General features: G+C 36.3%; 1 protein-coding gene across 1 annotated transcript in view; it reads right to left on the bottom strand.

Moving 5' to 3' along the window:
• The window catches only part of NRG3 (neuregulin 3), a 347,967-nt gene that overhangs the window by 198,422 nt on the left and 130,886 nt on the right, over positions 1–18,659 (bottom strand). Inside the window, exon 2 of the mRNA XM_030453174.1 lies at positions 8,117–8,246. Coding sequence (XP_030309034.1) covers positions 8,117–8,246 — 130 coding nt within the window. The remainder of the gene's footprint in view (positions 1–8,116; positions 8,247–18,659) is intronic.

Below are 18,659 nucleotides of genomic sequence, written 5' to 3'. Positions count from 1 at the left end.
TCATAGGCCTACAGAAAAGCTGGGGAGGGACTATTTGCAAGGGCATGTAGCAACAGGGCAAGGGGTAATTGCTTTAAACTAGAACAGGGTAGATTTAGGTCAGACATTAGGAAGAAATTCTTAACTGGGAGGGTGGTGAGACCCTGGCACAGATTGCCCAGGGAAGTTGTGGCTGCCCCATCCCTGGAAGTGTTCAAGGCCAGGCTGGATGGGGCTTGGAGCAACCTGGGCTGGTGGGAGGTGCCCCTGCCCATGCAGGGGGTTGGAACTAGATGATCTTTAAGGTCTTTTCTAACCCAAAGCATTCTGTAAATCTCTGATTTCTATATACCTGGCATTTGTTGCTGGTTAAATGACTCAACCGTCCAGAGTTTATTCCTTCTCCTAGCAAGACTTTTTGCAGATGATCTTCCAGTGGAATGTGTGCAGTTCGGATTAGATTGGAAATGCTTTCAGTGAATTTAAGACACTTTCAGGGATGAGAATTTAAATGAGAGATTTCAGATGTCTGTATAACGCACTTCACAAATTCCTTCTTGCCTTAGGGAGGGCAAGAACACCAACAAAAAACCCTAACTCATTTCCAAGTTAATTTAAAAGCAGAGTTGGATGGCAGAACATTTGCATATGTTAGCTTCAAGAGAGATGCAAGAGATGCATTGATATTTGCACCCATATGACAAACTTTTCTACAAATACTTTGTGTGTACTATAAAAACTATACAATCCGTTTTTCACTGGTAGCTTTTGGAAAGCAAGGGGGTGAAACCCAGTTCTTATAAATTGATGGAATATTCCTTTGCAGGAGAAAGATTTCATGATTTTGTACTTTTCCAATTTTCAGAATGTGCCTTTTCATCTTGTGTTTAGCTTCAGACAGCATGTAGTGAGTAATAGCTTTCTGTAGGTCACTTCACTTTGTTTTCCTTTCAAATTAGAAAACAGGAGGAAGTCTAGAGGCAGTTTCTTCTATTAACAGATCATGTTTCTTCATGGAAGTTTGTTCTTTTATATAAAACAGATCTGAATCATCTCTACCAGTAGAGATATGCTATAATGCTATACAATCAAGATGTCTTGCTAACCTATCATGACTAGACACAGCTTCAGAAACACGAGTAGGCACAAGAAAAGGTGGTGATAAAAATGGAAGCCTCCACTAGCTTTACATTTTTTTGCTAGTGAGACACGATAATTAGGAAGCAATGCTGTGCTAGCAGTTATCTCCCACTCGGGTGCCAAATCAAGAAATCCAAGAATTATTAGCAGCCTCAAGTTAAACCTTTCTCAGCTGCTGAGCCAGCAACTCCATTTCTCACTTCTCTCTAATCAAATTCAAGATTATAGCCCAGCTCTTGCTTCAACCATCTTCCCAAACAGGGAAAACAGGGCTGGGTGTCTCTTTCTCTTCCAGGCCAACAGATGACAGATCACAGAAAGCTTCCAGAAATATTTTTGTTTCACTCACATTACTGGTTCTAAAAAAACTATACTTCTCCTACCTCTGGGAAACAACTGTACATATATAAATGAAAGAATTAACACTGCTTGATTTGACAGCTATTATCTCTGAATTACAAATGTGTGACTTTTATGTTAACTGAAACTGGATTTACATCAGCCTTTCAGTATTCAGGGAAAGAAAAATTAATTCCACAGTTTTTTCAGTCATCTCTGCAGACCTAAGTGTAAAATATATTCACTCTCTTAAACTTCAAGATTATCTTTGGATGCAAAGCAATGCAATTTCTCCTTTATTTCTCCTGCTTCCTCAAACTCAAGAATATTAATTTTAAAAAGCATTTCAAACAAGATGAAATGGACTATTAATTTAATTTTCTATGAATATTTATGAAGCACAGGTGAAGAACTAAGTAAAACGAGTGTGTAATTTAAATACTTGGTTGTGTATTTTTATGTGTACAGTACTGTGGCTTTTGCCTCAGTGCTCTGACTGGAAAAGTGCATCTGCATAATATCCTGAAACAGGAGGTAAATTTCATTACTTGAGAAGACAGACATGGAGCCAGGAAATGATACTGTTTAATAATCAAAGTTATTCGAAGGGGAATCATTAGAAAATCTAGGTGCTCAGCAGAAAGTAAATAAAACCTCAAATACTACCACGACAGCTTGTAACATGTCAATAAGAACTTAAAACTACCACTAAATGCAAATCTTGATATTGTGCTGTATTTCTTTTTGCCATGAAATGAATTTATTCTCCCTCAAATAATAAAACTAATACAAACTTGTTTTCAGAAAATACTTTAGAGGGATGACCAGATAACAGATTTGCCAGTGACTTCTCTGGCACATAGAGCTGCTTGGAGGAATGATACTGTTGTGTACAGCAACAACAATAATAAAACCAGATTTACTGCACTACTCAAAAACTTAAGCATGTGCTGAGAGTGACTTTTTGTAAACACATCCAGGGAAATGTCTGCCACGTTTGAAATACAGATTGTTACATTGCTGCATTAAACCCCCCTGTTTGCAGGGATAGGAAAGCAATTGGACATCCTAAGACTTCTCCATTTGCACACACATGTATTGCAAGCTTCAAGTATTTTCTGCCACAGAAGTTACACAAGATTGAACAATGCAAGTACCTGCTAAATGCAATAATCTAGGGGGAAATCTGTAAATAAAAACTCCTCTAAAATGGAGTGTTGAGACCGTGAAAATTAAGCACTAATTAAATTACTTTTATAAGAAGCTTTTTGGAGAGCCTCTGTCTTCTCAATGATAAATTATGGATTCATGAATCAGGTGTATTGAATACAGCTGTATTTAATGTGCATAGCACACAGTAGGCTCCTCACCAGGGGTTGATGTTAAAAGATTTAAATTTAAAAACTTATTTATTGAGTTCTTATAAAGTGATAACAGACTTTAATCTTAGAGATCTTTTAGAAAGGAGTATGGATAACTGAGAAAGCTCTGGTGCAGTTTAGTATTTGGACAAAATAATTTAGTTTTGATTAACTGATACTAATTAAATGAGCTCAGATTACAGAAATTTCAGACCAAGTGGTAAAAATCATGGAAGACTGAGCAATACCAAAAATATGTAGGCAACAAGTCCTACAGGTAACTTGGGCTTTAAACCATTTCATTTTGGAAGCCATTCTTCTTCAAGGTTCATATTTGAAATGGTTTTTAAAGGATAAAGTAGGGAAGTGGCAGCAAAGCCATGCAACCTTTTACTGTAATTTCAAGCAGCAAGAGCTTGAACAAGGAGTGTTCATGGGTCTGGGGTTAATAAGGAAATTGGGGGTATTAAGGAAAAGAAATATCTAAACTAGATAGGAAAAGCATGAGGTTTTCCAATTAAAAAAATGGAAACTTAATCAAATGCCATATTTGCTATGAATATTAAGGAAATAAGGTGTTTTTTTGTTATTTTACTAGCACTGTCTTGAGCATATGACTAAACTGATTCTATCCTTGTGATCTGTAGTACATGTGACTGACTTCTCAGCAGCATTTATGCTTCCTAACTATAGCCTGAGTTTTGAAGAGGTTCATGATGCTTTAGAGCCTGTTCCATTTAAGCTAACAGAAACAACTGCATTGCTGAAGGCAACCATGAGTTGTAAAAGGGCTGCTGAATAAGCAGGTGATGAAACAACAATGCAATGGGATATCTATATTAAAATGTAGTTGCTTAACAACAGCTTGGAGCTGCACAATGTGGTCTTTCAAGTTCACCTCAGGTTTTCTAAAGTAAACATGAAAGTAAAAATAGAAGCATTTCCAGCTAATGATATGTGCAGCTACACAAATATAATCTAGATATGTGCTACAGCTGTGCTCATGTAGCAGCCATTTTCTCAACAGGAGGTCTGCTGATTGCCTGTGAACATGGAAAGTATCCTAAATTTTAAGCACACCTTCCTTCTTTAAATTCCTGTAGCTGTGTTACATGCTCAGCTCAATGAAAGGAAACATTTTTAATGAAATTTAACTTATAACGTTGTGGCAGCAATGAAATGTTATATTAATTAATAGTGAATATTTTGTGGGTTTGCTTCATATACATGTTGGAAGCCCTGTGGAAAAATGTCATTGTAACACAAGATGTGTGAAGAACACAAAATGGAGTAGCTGATATTGTAAAACATCTGGGTCAGACTACAAGAGCTAAGTCACATAATAACTAAAAGAGGGGAATTATGTTCTTATAGTTTTAGATTTTTAACTTGAGGTTAAGTGCACATATTATATCCCATGCCCAGAACTGTCCTGAAGTCCAATCTATTCAATACCTTTCTCCTGCTTTTCCTGACATAAGTGGCTAATGCCTGGATGCTTTACTACTATGCAAAAGATTCACAGTAAAACCTGAGAGTATATAAACATATATCCAAATTGGACTTGAAATTAAAATTCAATCCTTCTGGTTTCACAAGAGCTGAACAAAGAAGAGCACTGCTGGCATAATTTTTAACCAACAAGGTGTAAAAATGAATTTTTTGATGCATTCAATGGAGCAAGACCACTAAGCTCAAAATTAATCAGAACAAGAAGGACACATAAAAGAATAGTCCTATGAAATCTGAAAACTCTGGGATAGTAACCACAGTAGTCTTTGTTGGATGTATATGATAACACATTATATATGTATATATATAGATATAAAAAGATGTTTTGTTTACTGCACTTTTGTGAATCTATTCTTTCAATATCTGCTGTGAGAAAACAGCCAGGCTTTATACTGCCTGCTTTGTGAAGGAGAGATGAAGGACAGGGACAAAGGGAGCATCTCATCGAATATACTCAAGTCTAAAAGAGTACAAGGGAGTTCACTGCCAACACCAAGATTTCCAAGATGCACACAATGGTCTTAATGGCTTCTTTCAGAAGAGAAATTTTACAGTGCAATCATCTTTCTCTCTCAAAAGTGTTGGCCACTCATTCATTCACTGTTTCCCAGTCCTAAAGGGGTAATCAAAAGAAAACGAAGGCACTAAAAAAAAAAAAAAAATTAAAAAAAAAAAAAAAAAGGATTCACACACACAAAAAACCCCAGAGTGACTGGAGAGAGAGTGTCTTTGAAATATAATTGTATAGACAAAACCCAATTAAATGCTGATGTGTCAGTGTTGACTTGATTTGTTTGTGTAAATAACAAACAAAAGCACCCTCACCATTCAACTTAAATTCTCAAGAAGGCAATAGGGAAAAAAATATTTCAGCATATGGAAAAACTAAATATGAAGCTTCCCTACTGCTGACCTACCCTATCCTTATAGCAAGCTCATGTTAAACCATTCAGAAAAATAAATACTTAAGTTACATCTTTAAAATAGCACAAACATTCAGTGCATCTCATTTGTTGCCTGGCCATGCAGGTAACTCTGCCAGTTTTCACCCCCAGGCAAATTTTCAGCAAGAGAGTGAGTAAAATGTAGAAATTCAAACAAAAAAGGAAATGTAGAATTTGAACCTAACCATTACTATGATATTTTTTTTCTCCAGTTGTCCACTAAGCTAAAACATCTCCTCTGTGGGTGAAGAAGAATGGAAGATGCATGAGGAGGGTTGTTTCAGACCCCTTCTTATGCCCTTCACCAGGGATGTATGCTGTGTTTTCTCACAAAACAGAAATATTAATTGCCACCAAATGCCTTTTTTTTTCCTTCAGCAGTTATTAGCATATTTGTCCTTAAACACGTACACACAACTGCACAAGAGCCTATGCATATAGATCATCTACTAATACTCTTTCAACCTGATGAAGTGGGACAAAAGTTTTTTTGCTACATCAAAGCCTTCACTCTGCAGCTGTTCCACATGGCAAATTCCCATTTCAGTAAATTGGTGCTCGGTTCCCAGAACAGATGCAAAATCAAACTCCCAAAGAGAATACACAATGCAGCTTGATTCTAAGAACAAAGTATCATTTCAGTCTCTAAGTTTTCATAATTCTGTATTGAAGTTACTCTTTTAATTGCAATGGGAATCCCATAACCCTTTCATTCTCAAGGAAAATTACTTTTCCCTATAGTTAGAGGACACATATTGTATTTTTCTATATGTCTACATTTTATCTACTATTTCAAAGGATCTAGGCTACAGACAGGAAACACACCTGCATCTCACTCCCTACAGCACAGGCCCTGACAAAGAGATGTACAGTCGATTACTAAGGTATGGATATAGAATTTGAAGGTCAAATTAAGAGGTTTCTTTTCATCAATAACATACACAGAAGCACCATAAAAGTGATTCTGAACAAGCTGCTGCTTGCAGCACTAAAGGTCCTTACTCAATTAAAAAAAGCATTATAACTAGTTTAATCACCTTTTAAATTTTAAATTGTGTCTTCTCTTGCTGTATGAATTTTTATTGCTTTCTATGGGTCTTTTTGGGATGCAGACTTCAAAGTACCCAGTGACAGAAGCAGATGTTTAATTCCCAGTCAATGCCTGAAACTTGTGCAAGCAAAGCAAATCTGGTACACGTGGGAATGAGCAGATTCACAAATGAGAACCATTTCCCTATGGAAGAACAACACCAGAGAGGGAGGAAAAAATTTCACTCTGCTGGAAAGAAGGAAAAACTCAACAACTCCAGCATTAGAATCCCAGCAAATAAACAAGAGCTTGGCAAAGGAGACAACAGGAAATATCTTGAAAGGCAAACAAACAAAGACAACTCTCTTATGAGATCTGCTCCTGCAGAGTTAAAAGTTTCATCCCTACAGATTAATAAAATGGTCTGTTTAAATAAATTAGCCAGTTAATTTATCAGTCAAATTAAAAATTTTCATATATTAATTTCTCCCTGCTATTAATTTGTAATCACTTTTGCCCAGCTTGAAAATTCTGACAATGGAAAATGCTCCTATGCTTGAGTGTTTACAGCTCATGACACTTTTAAGGAAGTCTGAAAGTCACACACTTGCTTTTAGAAAAAATACCTGTAATGTTTTATGTTGAAAGCTGAAAAAGTCACATTTTTCCATGATTAATGACTCCTAATATCTAATCTAATAAGCATGCCATAAGAAAACATAAAGCAAAGGAAATGAAGCATATACAACTGAGATGGAAAAATTACCAGCATAGTATTAAACATAAAAATCTGATTAATATTCTTCTGATTCAGCCTTTAAATCCATAAACCTCCATTTTAAAACCAGGCACAACTGATTTTGTGACTTTTTTCCCCACTTTCAGTGGTATTTAGCAGCCTATGTCCCAAACCATTAAGGTAAGTCTGAATATTCTAGGTATTTTCCATTATATTAGACACATCTACATATTTATATACTCAGTTTAGAATTGGGTCATACAAGTGTCTTAGATACACCTTTCATATGCCAAATACAGTATTAACTTTGAAGTAGAAAAAACCCACTTTTTATATGCTTTCATTTTGGATCACTTCTATTTAGAAGACTGTTTGAATAGTTCAGAATTTTTTCATTCTTATCTTTAGAAAAATGCTACAATATTCCTTCTGCATAGAATCCCCTTTTACTGGCCCCTAGTTCTAGAATAATTATATTTGGTGATCTGTTTTTCTCTTCTGATATTTTTTTTGAGATATTCAAATTGGCCACAGACATTGGAGCAGTTCAGGATTATAAAGCTGTACAACAGCTACATAGGAGGTTCAGATACCTGTTATAGTCCATTTTATCTTTCAGTAATCAAAGGTAAGAAAACCTCATTCCTAAAACTACTAACTGAACAACTCTTCCTCTCTCTAAACAACCAGTTTGATATCCTTAGCTGTTGTCAAAGCTATCCAAAATATAGGAAGGCTTCTGGAATATAGAGGAACTTAAGCTTCTAGACTTGAAAAGGTCCAAAAAAAACCCCTAAAGCATTAATCCTTACGTGTTTATATAACCAGAAAACAGAATACTGAAGATTTTGCTATAAAAGAAATAAAAATGCTGTTTTTTGTGTTTCTGTATTTCTATTAATAAGTATTGCACACTATTAAAATGAACCAAAACATCAAGTGTAAGGGATGCAACTGAATTGGAGGCAAACTCCATTGCTTTAGAACATGCTAAGTCTCAATTTTACCTTTTCTCAAGCTGTTTCCCTTGGACAGGAGACTATTTTTTGCAACATATTTGCAAAGGACTTACCGGCAGTGTTTATGTGATCCTGTTAAGGTTTCAATCACAAAGCATTCCCCTTCGTTCAGACAATATGCAAGATCCTTGTCTTTGCATGGCTTAAAGTGCTCAGATCTTTCAGTGGAATACGTTGTAGTATCTGTGGAGAAAATAAAAACCAGGTAAGAAATGCTGTAAGGCTAAATATTGGACATTCTTTAAGTATATATGTTAAAGAAATTTGGTCAAATTCATCCATTAAGACCAAGTGATCAAGACAGACCAATTACAGGAACCAAAAGCATAGGGCAAGCAAACTCCAACGTGACTGGAATATTATTTGAAATCAAATGCCTTTAAAAGATTCTCAAAAAGAATCTTATATTTGGAAATAGTAGCAGAAAGATAAACTTAACAGTAGCAAAGTTGAGTATAATTTCTATCAACCCCAATTTCCAAGGAATCCCTTGTAAAACAAACACGGATTTTGTGTTCTTTAACCAGAATATTTTCATATTAATACAGTAAAACATGGTTTTAAATAAACACATGACTTCACTTAAAAGGTGTAGTAATGGAATGCAGTAAATGTGTAATGTAATGTAGTAAAAACCTAGACAACAATAAACCCCCCAAAAAAGAAAACAACCAACCAAAAAAACAAAACCACAAAAAAAAACCACAACTACCCATGAAAGAAAAAAAGAAAGCAAAAAACCTAAGGAAAATGCTAACTTAACCAGTCACACCAGTCCAGAACTTAAATGCAAGCAAAGCCCTGTAGATTGTGTCATTTTAGGTAAAGCATTTGTAGGATTCCATAGGTCCATCCAAACACTCCTGCAACACAGCTGAATAAAACCTGATGAGAGTTTGAACTGGAACTCTGAAATCTGCAGCTTGATAATGAGATTTTGAGTAGGCTCACAGGGTGTTAGGGTGAGATAACAGATCTCTTTTAACCTTTCCAACTCAGCTGGATTAATCAACAATAAAGTGAAATCTTCAGAGGAAGATGGTAGACTGACAGATATTTTCATTTTCTTCATTAAGACAAGAATTTTTCAAATAAAGTGTGATTTTCAAAGAAGACAATGATTTCCACAGAGCCGTGGTTTAATCTCCATTTACAATCTTAATTTTAGAATCACTTTATGGGGACAAGGACCAGGCTCTAATATACAAACATACATTAAAATTATAAGAGAACATTTCATCATATACCATGTACACTATCACAAAATATTTTGTTGGCTGCAGCCAAAGGAATGAAGCTGTGCTCAATGCACAGAGAACTTCACAAACTGAAAATTAAATAAATCACATTAACTTCCTTCTAAGCTTATAACTCAAGAAAAAGTAAATATCCACCCAACTAATACCAAAGTTGAAAATCAAAACACTGAAATAAGATACTCCAAGTATGGTTCTGCAAGAAAATTCAGGGAATTCTAAAAACCTTTCAAAGTAACTTCTTTCATTCTTAGTGTATTTTGCATAAAACGGTGCTAAAAATCCTCGTTATCTAAACTAAGAGAAGGAAAATTAATAAAATATATTTCAAAAGGATTTAAGATAATTCCCATCATAACCATTGGCACTGAACTAATTTTTTTAGTAGTAGTAGTAATATTTCATACCCCAGAGAGAAAATCCTGGGAATAAACTCCAACATTCTCCCTTCAAACATTTTTGCAGATTGAAAATAAAAGGTCCTGCCATGTTCAGACACCACCACTTACAAAAAAAGGTTGAGGCTTTGTGAAAACTACTATGTTTTTAATGAGTACAAGAAAATTCTCAAACAGAACAAATCAAATGGAATTATGGAAACAAAACAACATTTATAAATGCAAATGAGGACTAGCACATCACTGTTGATATTTGAACAACTGTCATGTTTTATGTAATAAAAATATCTTTATATAGAAAAAAAATTAGCCAAGCCACCTTTTAAGGTCAGTTTTACATAGGAGCAAGTAAATGACCATTTACATTTGTTTAGGCAGAAAAAAAAAAAATATATATATATATATATAACCATAACTTGATATATTTCTAAATAAGGAAAACAGAAAATAATATTATTTGAAAGCACTTGAGACAATTACAATAGGTAAATAAAATTGTTTGATGAGCAGCAACTCAATATGGCATTAGAGAACAGAACATATATTTCTCAGCCTGCTGTGAAGCAGCAATCTGTGCAAATACCTTTAGGAAAGTAATTGTGTTACACAGACCAAAGCAATCTGAGACGTTCCCAAAGGACACAGTGTCTGAAGTGCAGGATACTCATCTTCTACCATAATTAGCTCTAAAATCCTTGTCAAGGTCAACATTTTGGAGCTTTAGATTAAATGCATTCTTCAAAGGCTTTGTTCTGGTTTATTTTGATCACTTGTCTGTTTAATAGTATTCAAGATTAAATAAATCAAGCCCGCAGCAGAAACTTTTGCCAGTGTGGCAGCATCAGGGCAGAGCAAAGACTGAGCACGTGTTGCATGGGCAACTCTCACTGCAGATGCAGCTCCAGCAATGCTTCCTTTGAGTACTGATGGAAATCACACAAGGAATTGGAATTCTCTGCCAATATAAATTGTTAACAGGCTATGGACACCCTTTGCACCAAACCAGCCCTCAAGAAGTGGAGTTTCTGAAACTTCCCGAGGAGTGACCTGGTGTTCTGCTCATCCAGAGCAACAGAAATCAAATTGTTCCCCTTACATCTCTTTTATTTATAAAGAGCTACAAATGCCAATCATTCATTTTCTGCACTTGGGCATGATTTCAAGTTTTTCTTATGTTGTATTGAGTTCTGTCCCTCTTTTTCAAATTAAACACAAAAGTTGAAGGTAACAATGAAGCTGCCAGCTTCTTATGACAGCCTTGGAAAGCACTTCCTATGCTGAAAAGAACACAATAATTTGTAACTTTTTTCTCTTTTAACTTAATACAGTCTCATTGCAAGTCAGCTTTAAGTTATAGCCTCTTCTACCTTGGAAATATTTGTGCAAGTGTCACCAGGTGGATGCACACAGAAACATCTGTCTGAGTCATGACAACATCTGGTCTGCAAAGATCAGATGTCAGCTACAAAGGTCATTAACATTCACGAAGCTCAAAAGCTGTGTTATTAATTGATATCTTAGCTATTCCTAGAGCTGTTTGGTATTTTCTGCTGGATATATTCCCACGCAGGATACGTGAGTTTTCTGAGAGGTTACAATCCTGCTGTTATTTCAGGTTGCTCTGATGATGAAATAAACTCTGTTACAACTTCATTAAATATTGAAGAAAACAAAACCTAAGAACTTGTTCTAAACAGAACTACATAAAGAACAAAACAACAGAAAGCACAGGAGAGACTGTATAGTTTTCTTTAATGTTTCTCTAATCAATAATAAATAGCATTGCCTTGTTTGCAGACACCTTTTTTTTTTTTCTTTTTTTGATCCTAAATAAATATTGAATTGACTTTTCCATGGTGGAATTGTCCTTCATCACACTTCAGAAGCCTGCTAAGTATCCACCACTCTATAGTGAAGTTTGTTGTTATGTTTTGTGTTTTTAATACTTGACAAACCCTAGTCAGTCACAAAACCACTAGTGCAACCTTTTAATTTATTTCTAGTCCCGCAAATCCAAATTCCAAACGTTTACATGTAACAAAAGGAAACTTCAGTGAAGTATTCAGATGTCCCTGGATTCAGTATATAAATGGCAATAATCCATAAGCCCTTAAGGTCAACTATTTTAGTTTTTAATTGCCAGTTGTCTGGGTGTTTAATGTAAAAGCAGCACATGCTAGGGTCTTATTTAATTTAAAATAAATTAAAATAAAGAATTTCAAGGCACTTTTGCTCTATTTTCCTTGCCTCACTTCACTAGCAAAGCTTTATTTATAATTCTCATTCTCCAAAACTGGGTATTCTATCACCAAGTCTCAGATACTGCTGCTTAATCAAACGACCCAGAACTCTGTTCACATTTCAATGAAAAGCTTCAAGACCTTTTCTTTAGAAACATGAAGTTGGTTAAAAAATGTTGTTGTTTGGAGGTGTCGAATAAAATTTGGTAGAAAATTTTCAGATGTTATGTTACTTTGTTAAGGTCTACAGCTTCATCTACAGAAGTGGAAGTGACTTTGGATTCTTCTCATTAATCTGTTTGTGTTTTATACCAGCACCAGATAGTGAATTATAGCAAATTTATTGACTGATCTGCAAGGCATAACATGGATACCCTCTTCAAAGTTACCAGATTCCTTTTTTCCAGTATCATGATCTGATATTAATAAATCATAATTGCAAAAGACAAATGCAGGAAAGGAGGGAATCAATAATTTAAAATATCCTGGGAAATGACACATTCATAGCAGCTGCTTCCACACTTACTGCAGCAGCAGCAACCATTTCCACCCATCACATCTGTCTCACAGCATTTCTGGCTTTAGAAATAGATTTTCCTGGATAGATGTCCAACAAAAAAGTTTTTCACTCCAGCATTAAATGATACCCACACACTGCATGCACCCCATTATAATGGTTTTTTCCTGAAAGAAAGCCTGAGCTGCTATAGAGGGCGTGGGGGGACAAAAAAGAAAAATTAGTGAGGTACTGAGGAGAGAAAGAGAAGATCCTGCTTAACTTTCCAGAAGCCACGAGTGGATAGGCACAAAAATTTTGTATCTCATAGAGGCACTAATTACTAATTATGGCACCTACTACCTACTTAGTGCATTCTCAAGGAGGAATATTTAAAGGCCTTGTATTTGGTTGGCCAAAGCCTGCCCATTAAAGGACTTCTCAAAAAATACTGCATATTTTTACTACTATTCAGTTATAACAGTTTTATAGATTCAGTATCAACATGCAAGTCAGTTTTACCTGCATCTTGTTATCCATTTGCAACCAATCCATTTAGCTGAGAATCTCTGAATTACTGAGGCACACAACAACAAGAAGTATATTTTAAATCCCCAGTTCTGTTTTGAAATGTCCTACAATAAACTAAGCCATCTACAGCCAACTGGACTTTCTCTGGCAATGCAGCTCCAGTTACAAAAACCAAAAAACCACAAGCCAACTCCTCAAGAAACCCCAGAATTTGACAAATATATCACATTTGCATTCTACAAAGAAGGTAAAAAGTTGATTTAATAGCACATGGAGAGCTAAATTTTATGTTCAGTGAAGTTAATGGCAAAATATTTACAGCAACTCCATATAACAAGGGTTCCCTGCAGTTATTACAGGATCACATCATGCTTTTTTCCTGGTATTTTATGTAGTATGCCTACTCAGAAAGGGTCTTGAAAAACATGCAAATCACACACAGAATACTTTTTTTACTCATAATACCCTGAATCTTAAAAACCACATAGCCTGTAATTTCTATTCCCATGCTTTTAGAAGTAAACAGAAGATGGGTGGTTAGAAAAGACACCAAGCCCTAAGCAAGACATTCATTAAGGGAAAAGGTGTGTAAAACTTTAATATTGCCTGCAAACGTGTCCTATGATTTAACTCTTTTAACTTTTTATTAATTTGTTGTAAAGTAAACATCCCAGAAATACCAGTTCTTAATGGAAAACAGAGGTCTTCCTTTGTCAGTGCTACCAGAACTCCAGTGAACATCAGGCATGGGAGACTGCTGGCATAATTTAAATAAAAAAATCCTAGTAATAAAGTATGAGCAAAAACCTTAAGTTTTTAGAAATGAAAACATTTTTTTAATAGTAAGTGGGTTCTTTTTCTAAACTCACTTGAACTGTTTGAATGCATATGTCTATGATTAAAACAAAAAACTTAATGAAAATATGAATAATACTTTATTGCATTTACAAAGACAGCAACTGTGTTCTGAATGATGATTATCTAAGCAGCTACCCCTTGGCCATTTTGTGCCAGATAAAATTTTATTTAATCCAATAACACTTAAAAGGCTTTGACTGCACCATGATATAAAGCAAAACTGTGCACCAGATCATATCCACAACTGGAAAGAAACAACAGCTCAAGCTCCAGAAATGCACAAGTTACAGACAGTCATCTCTCCAAAATCTTGCTCCATAAATAAATGCTATGGACATTTTGCAGATGTTTTATCAGTCTGAAATCACAATCCACTAATCCATATCTTCAAAAACACATTAACAGACTTTGAAGCTAGTAGTGCATTATTAGCAAAATATCATGTGTTATTGGAGAACTGCTTGCTTGCTGCAAAACATTAAAGCATGACTTTGCTCACAATTTAAAATAAATAAATTTATCAACCACTGTTTTTTAAAACAACATGTTAAAAATAAAAAACAACACAACAAAAAGACCACAAAAAAAACCCCTACAAAAAAAAAACCCCACCAAAAAAAGAACCACCAAAAAAAGAACCACCAAAACCAAAAAAGAACCAAAAAATCCCAAAAAACAACAAAAAAACCTAAAAAACAAAACAAACAAAAAAAACCAAACCAAAACCCGCCAACCTAATGGGATCTTGCAACTGGAACTGAAATGCAGAAAAGCAAACAAAGGCAGCATCACTTCAAAATGTATTATCTGATCACATCTGTCAAAACCAAACCATGGGTACCAATTAAATTCACCTCTGCACCTCCAGAATTGCACAGAGTCTGCATTCTCCTGTACAGCTCAAACTAAAATCAGAGAAAGCTGAACAAATGAGGGATGACTCAGGATCAAGCCTCGTGAGACACAAAAGGTCAGGGCGGTTTCAAAAGTCTTTCTAGGAGCCCAAGAAATAGGAGCGGCAAAAACTCTAAAAGGTTTTAGCATTTAATGTGAAGAGTTAATTCAGAAATTGAGTTACAAGAGTTGTGATGGGCACTTTAGGTGCAGAGAGCTTTTGCCAATCAGACAGGTATTCAGTTGTCCCTTGGCAGACCTTCTCATTAATTGATCTAAAAGAAATTCAGAGAGGAATTCCATTAAAAAAGCAGAATACTCAGTATTTGTGATCCACAGAACTGGATCCACCTTCTCTCTGCTTTGACCCCAAGCAGTGCCTCCTATCTCAGCACAGTAAAATCACTGGAGTCACAAAAAGCCCTTCAGATTGGATCACTCCATAGAACCAAAAGGTTGCACTCTTTCAGGTACATGGAAACAGGTCCAGGAAATAGTGTCTAACAGATAGGGAAACTGAAGTACAGTTAAATGAAGTGACTTTGTAGCAAAACGGAACAACACAATAACACACTAAGAAAAACTCCAACAAAATAGTAAAAATAAAGTACTTCAAGGGGTGACATCAAAACTTAAACAAAAAAGCTAACCAAAACTCCAGAACAATTCTGCATAGGTTAATGAAAGCTAAAAGAATGCAAGCATAATACAACTACACCTGTGATGGCTTCAGCCACCAGCACTCTGCAATGGAAAAAAAATTCCAACTTAATTTATCAAATCTAAAGTAGAGTATATCAGTAATTTGTGATGAACAATTCTTGGTTCAGTTTGGTTACCAAATAAAACGTTAGTTTGGAGTAATTATTACTTAGCAAGAATAGTAATAAAGTTGCCTTCAGAAAATCATACTCAGCTTCAAGTGATCTCAAGAAGATTCAAATATCTTTGCCTAAGGAGGACCATTATTTTAACTGGATTTGTTCCTTGTAAACAAGTTTAAGAGTTTCACAACTTTTTGCTTTCCAATCTGATATATTTGGACATCTAAAGCAAAGAAAAGAAAGCAGAAATAGAAGAAATTACAAGGGAAGCTCAGTGATCTAAATAACTCAATAGTGGCTAGAGGAGCAGAAAAGCAGGGCTATAATCATTATTATATGTAGTTAAAAACCCATTTAACAGCCCTCTAAATCTTTATCTTTCTTAGATCACAGTTGTCTTCTCTCTCCTCCTGCGTGTGAAGCACAGTGTGGGGGAAGGAGTTTAGATGCAAAGACTCATTCTAGCAGAGCCCACATGGTACATGTCTTGTTCCACATCTCCTGGTTCCCATCACAAGTCACATCAATAATCCAGGTACATCAGTGTCATCATTGTAGTGAAATGAGGCAACCAGGTGTTCCAGCAGAGACTCACAAGTAGTGCTCTAAGCCTATAGACAGGGTTGACTAGCCTGGATCGGTGCTGTTGCTCCAAGAGCAACTAACCTCTCTGCTGGCTTGCTCAGTAATGAGCTGAGCCTGTGCTTCAAGCCTCACCTTTTATTGGCCCCCTAATCCTGCTCATGCGCAGTGGGGGCCCACCCTAATCAGGCACAGGTGGGCTTAACACAAGCTCATGGCCACTACCTGGTAATTAGTGGCACCTGGTTGCCTCATTTCACTACACACCATAACTCGGCAACAAACCTCCCTCAGTTCATTCTACAAACTCCATTCACCCAGTTCAGATGTCTTGGGTTTGTGTGGCAAGGTTCTGGTAGCAGGGGTGGTTTCTGGGAGAAGCTGAGAGAAGCTTCCCCTGTGCTCAACAAAGCCAATGCCAGACAGCTCCAAGATGGACTCACTCAAGGCCAAGCTCCCCCACCAGTGGCAGTGCCTCTGGGATAACCTAACTAAAAAGGGGAAAAAGTTGCCATGGAACAGCGACTGCTTCAGGAAAAGAAAAAGAATGAGAGAGAAACAGCTCTGCAGGCACCAAGGTCAGTGAAGAAGGAGCAACCTTGAGGGGGAGCCATGCTGGAGCAGTCTGTTCCAAGGATTGTACCTCATGGAAAGCACCCATGTTGGAGAAGCTTGTGAAGAACTGAAGCCTGTGGGAAGTACTCCCACGTCTGAGAAGTTTGTGGAGCGCTGGAGCCCATGGGAGGGACCCCACACTGGAGGAGGCAAAGAGTGTGAGGATCCTCACCCTGAGGAAGGAGCTGCAAAGACTCTTGTGATTTGACTGCAAACCGATTCCTCATTCCCCTGCATTGCTGGGGAGGAGGAGATAGAGAATTTTGGAGTAAAGCCACCCCCAGGGAGGAGTGTGGGGAAGTTTTTTTTAAGATTTGGTTTTATGTCTCATTACTCTACTCTGATTTGATTTGCAATACATTATTTTTTTCCCCAACTCAACTCAGTTTTGCCTGTGACAGTCACTGGTGAGTGATCTCTCACTGTTCTTACCTAAATCCATTAGTCTTTTTTATATTTTCTTTCCAGATGAGGAGAGGAATGGAAGAGTGGCTTTGGTGGGCACCTGGCATCCAGCCATGGTCAACCCACCACAATAGATCAGTTGATGCTCCACAGACCCTTCCTTCACTTCTGTGTGAAAACTGTGTAATAGATAATTATCAAAAGCATTGATGCAATGGACAGATTCTGGTAAACAAGAACAATTACCCTGCAGTTTAGATTTCTATCAACATAAAATGAAAGCTTAACTAATCACCTGCTCTTCTGGATGAAGGGATTTTCTCCTTTATCAGCATTTGATGGAACTCTTTTTCTCCAAAAATGGTGAGAGCAGAGCAGAGAGGGAAAGTTTCTGTGGGTCCCAGGAGGGAGGTGAGCACCTACTCTGGTTCCCCTTTCCCTGACTGCTTCACCCTTGCATTGCTCTGGAAAGCTGAGATGCAAAGAAGTCTGAGAGTTGAAACTCCTCTTTGAAAGAGCAAATATTGATTGTGTCAGCTCCAAAACCTTAACTGACCTGGCCTTTATCATTCCCTGCATCCTGCTGATGCTTCTGTCAAATCAACTACCTCTAAGGCACAGAGCTGCCATGTAGAGTTTTACACGAGGGAACAAAAAAAAAAAAAAAAATGGAAAAAATGCCTTCCAATTTTTCTGCAAATCAAGCTGCTGTTGCCTGGATCTTCCATAAAGTGATAAATCATTTTAAATGAAAGATCTCACCAGACCTTCCACTCAACAAGTTGTTAACTTTGGTTTCAATATCAAGAAACTATAGGAAGTCCAGGTGATTTTTTGTGTTTTCTTTTACATCTCCAAGGACAAAGATTGTATGACCCATTACAGCCACTGGTCACACTGCAGTCACTCATTCCCAATGATTTCTTCCCTCCATAAATCAGACTTTGAGAACAGATACGGCAACAAAGCTGATTAAAATAACCCAAACTAAACTGAAAGATACATAAGTGCAATAGTTTCATTTATGTATGAGAGTGTTTCTTAAGAGTTTCTTAGTAGAAAATAAAAGTTCAATATATGTCAAAGGATAGGTGTACTTTGTTTTATAACTTGATTTTTTTCTAACTTTAATACCCTTAAAGAACTTTCCACAATTATAAGAAAATGAGATAGAAAATTCAAGATTGCAGATATGCCTAAACCACTTCTCAGAAAAGGAGATTTTATAGCTTAGCATAAGAGGATGCTATAATGTTATCAGCAATGGGCATAGTGTGAATTCTGCTTTCAAAAATCTGCTAAAATAATATTTCTGAATGCTTGAGCAGACATTCACTTATATTAATGGTTCTTCTTTTGACTGCTCAGGCCTCTCCTATACTCTTTTCCCTTACACAATAATATCACAGATAGCAGCTAGATAGGCTGTACTGTTGTGAAGTAATGGAAAATTGCAATTAGTTAGCATTCAATAGCAGCAGAGAGAATATTATCAAC

The sequence above is a fragment of the Calypte anna genome, chromosome 6 (assembly GCF_003957555.1).
Source record: "Calypte anna isolate BGI_N300 chromosome 6, bCalAnn1_v1.p, whole genome shotgun sequence".
Lineage (NCBI taxonomy): Eukaryota > Metazoa > Chordata > Aves > Apodiformes > Trochilidae > Calypte > Calypte anna.
The sequence above is the reverse complement of the archived record's forward strand: the minus strand, read 5'-3'. Positions and strand labels throughout refer to the sequence as shown.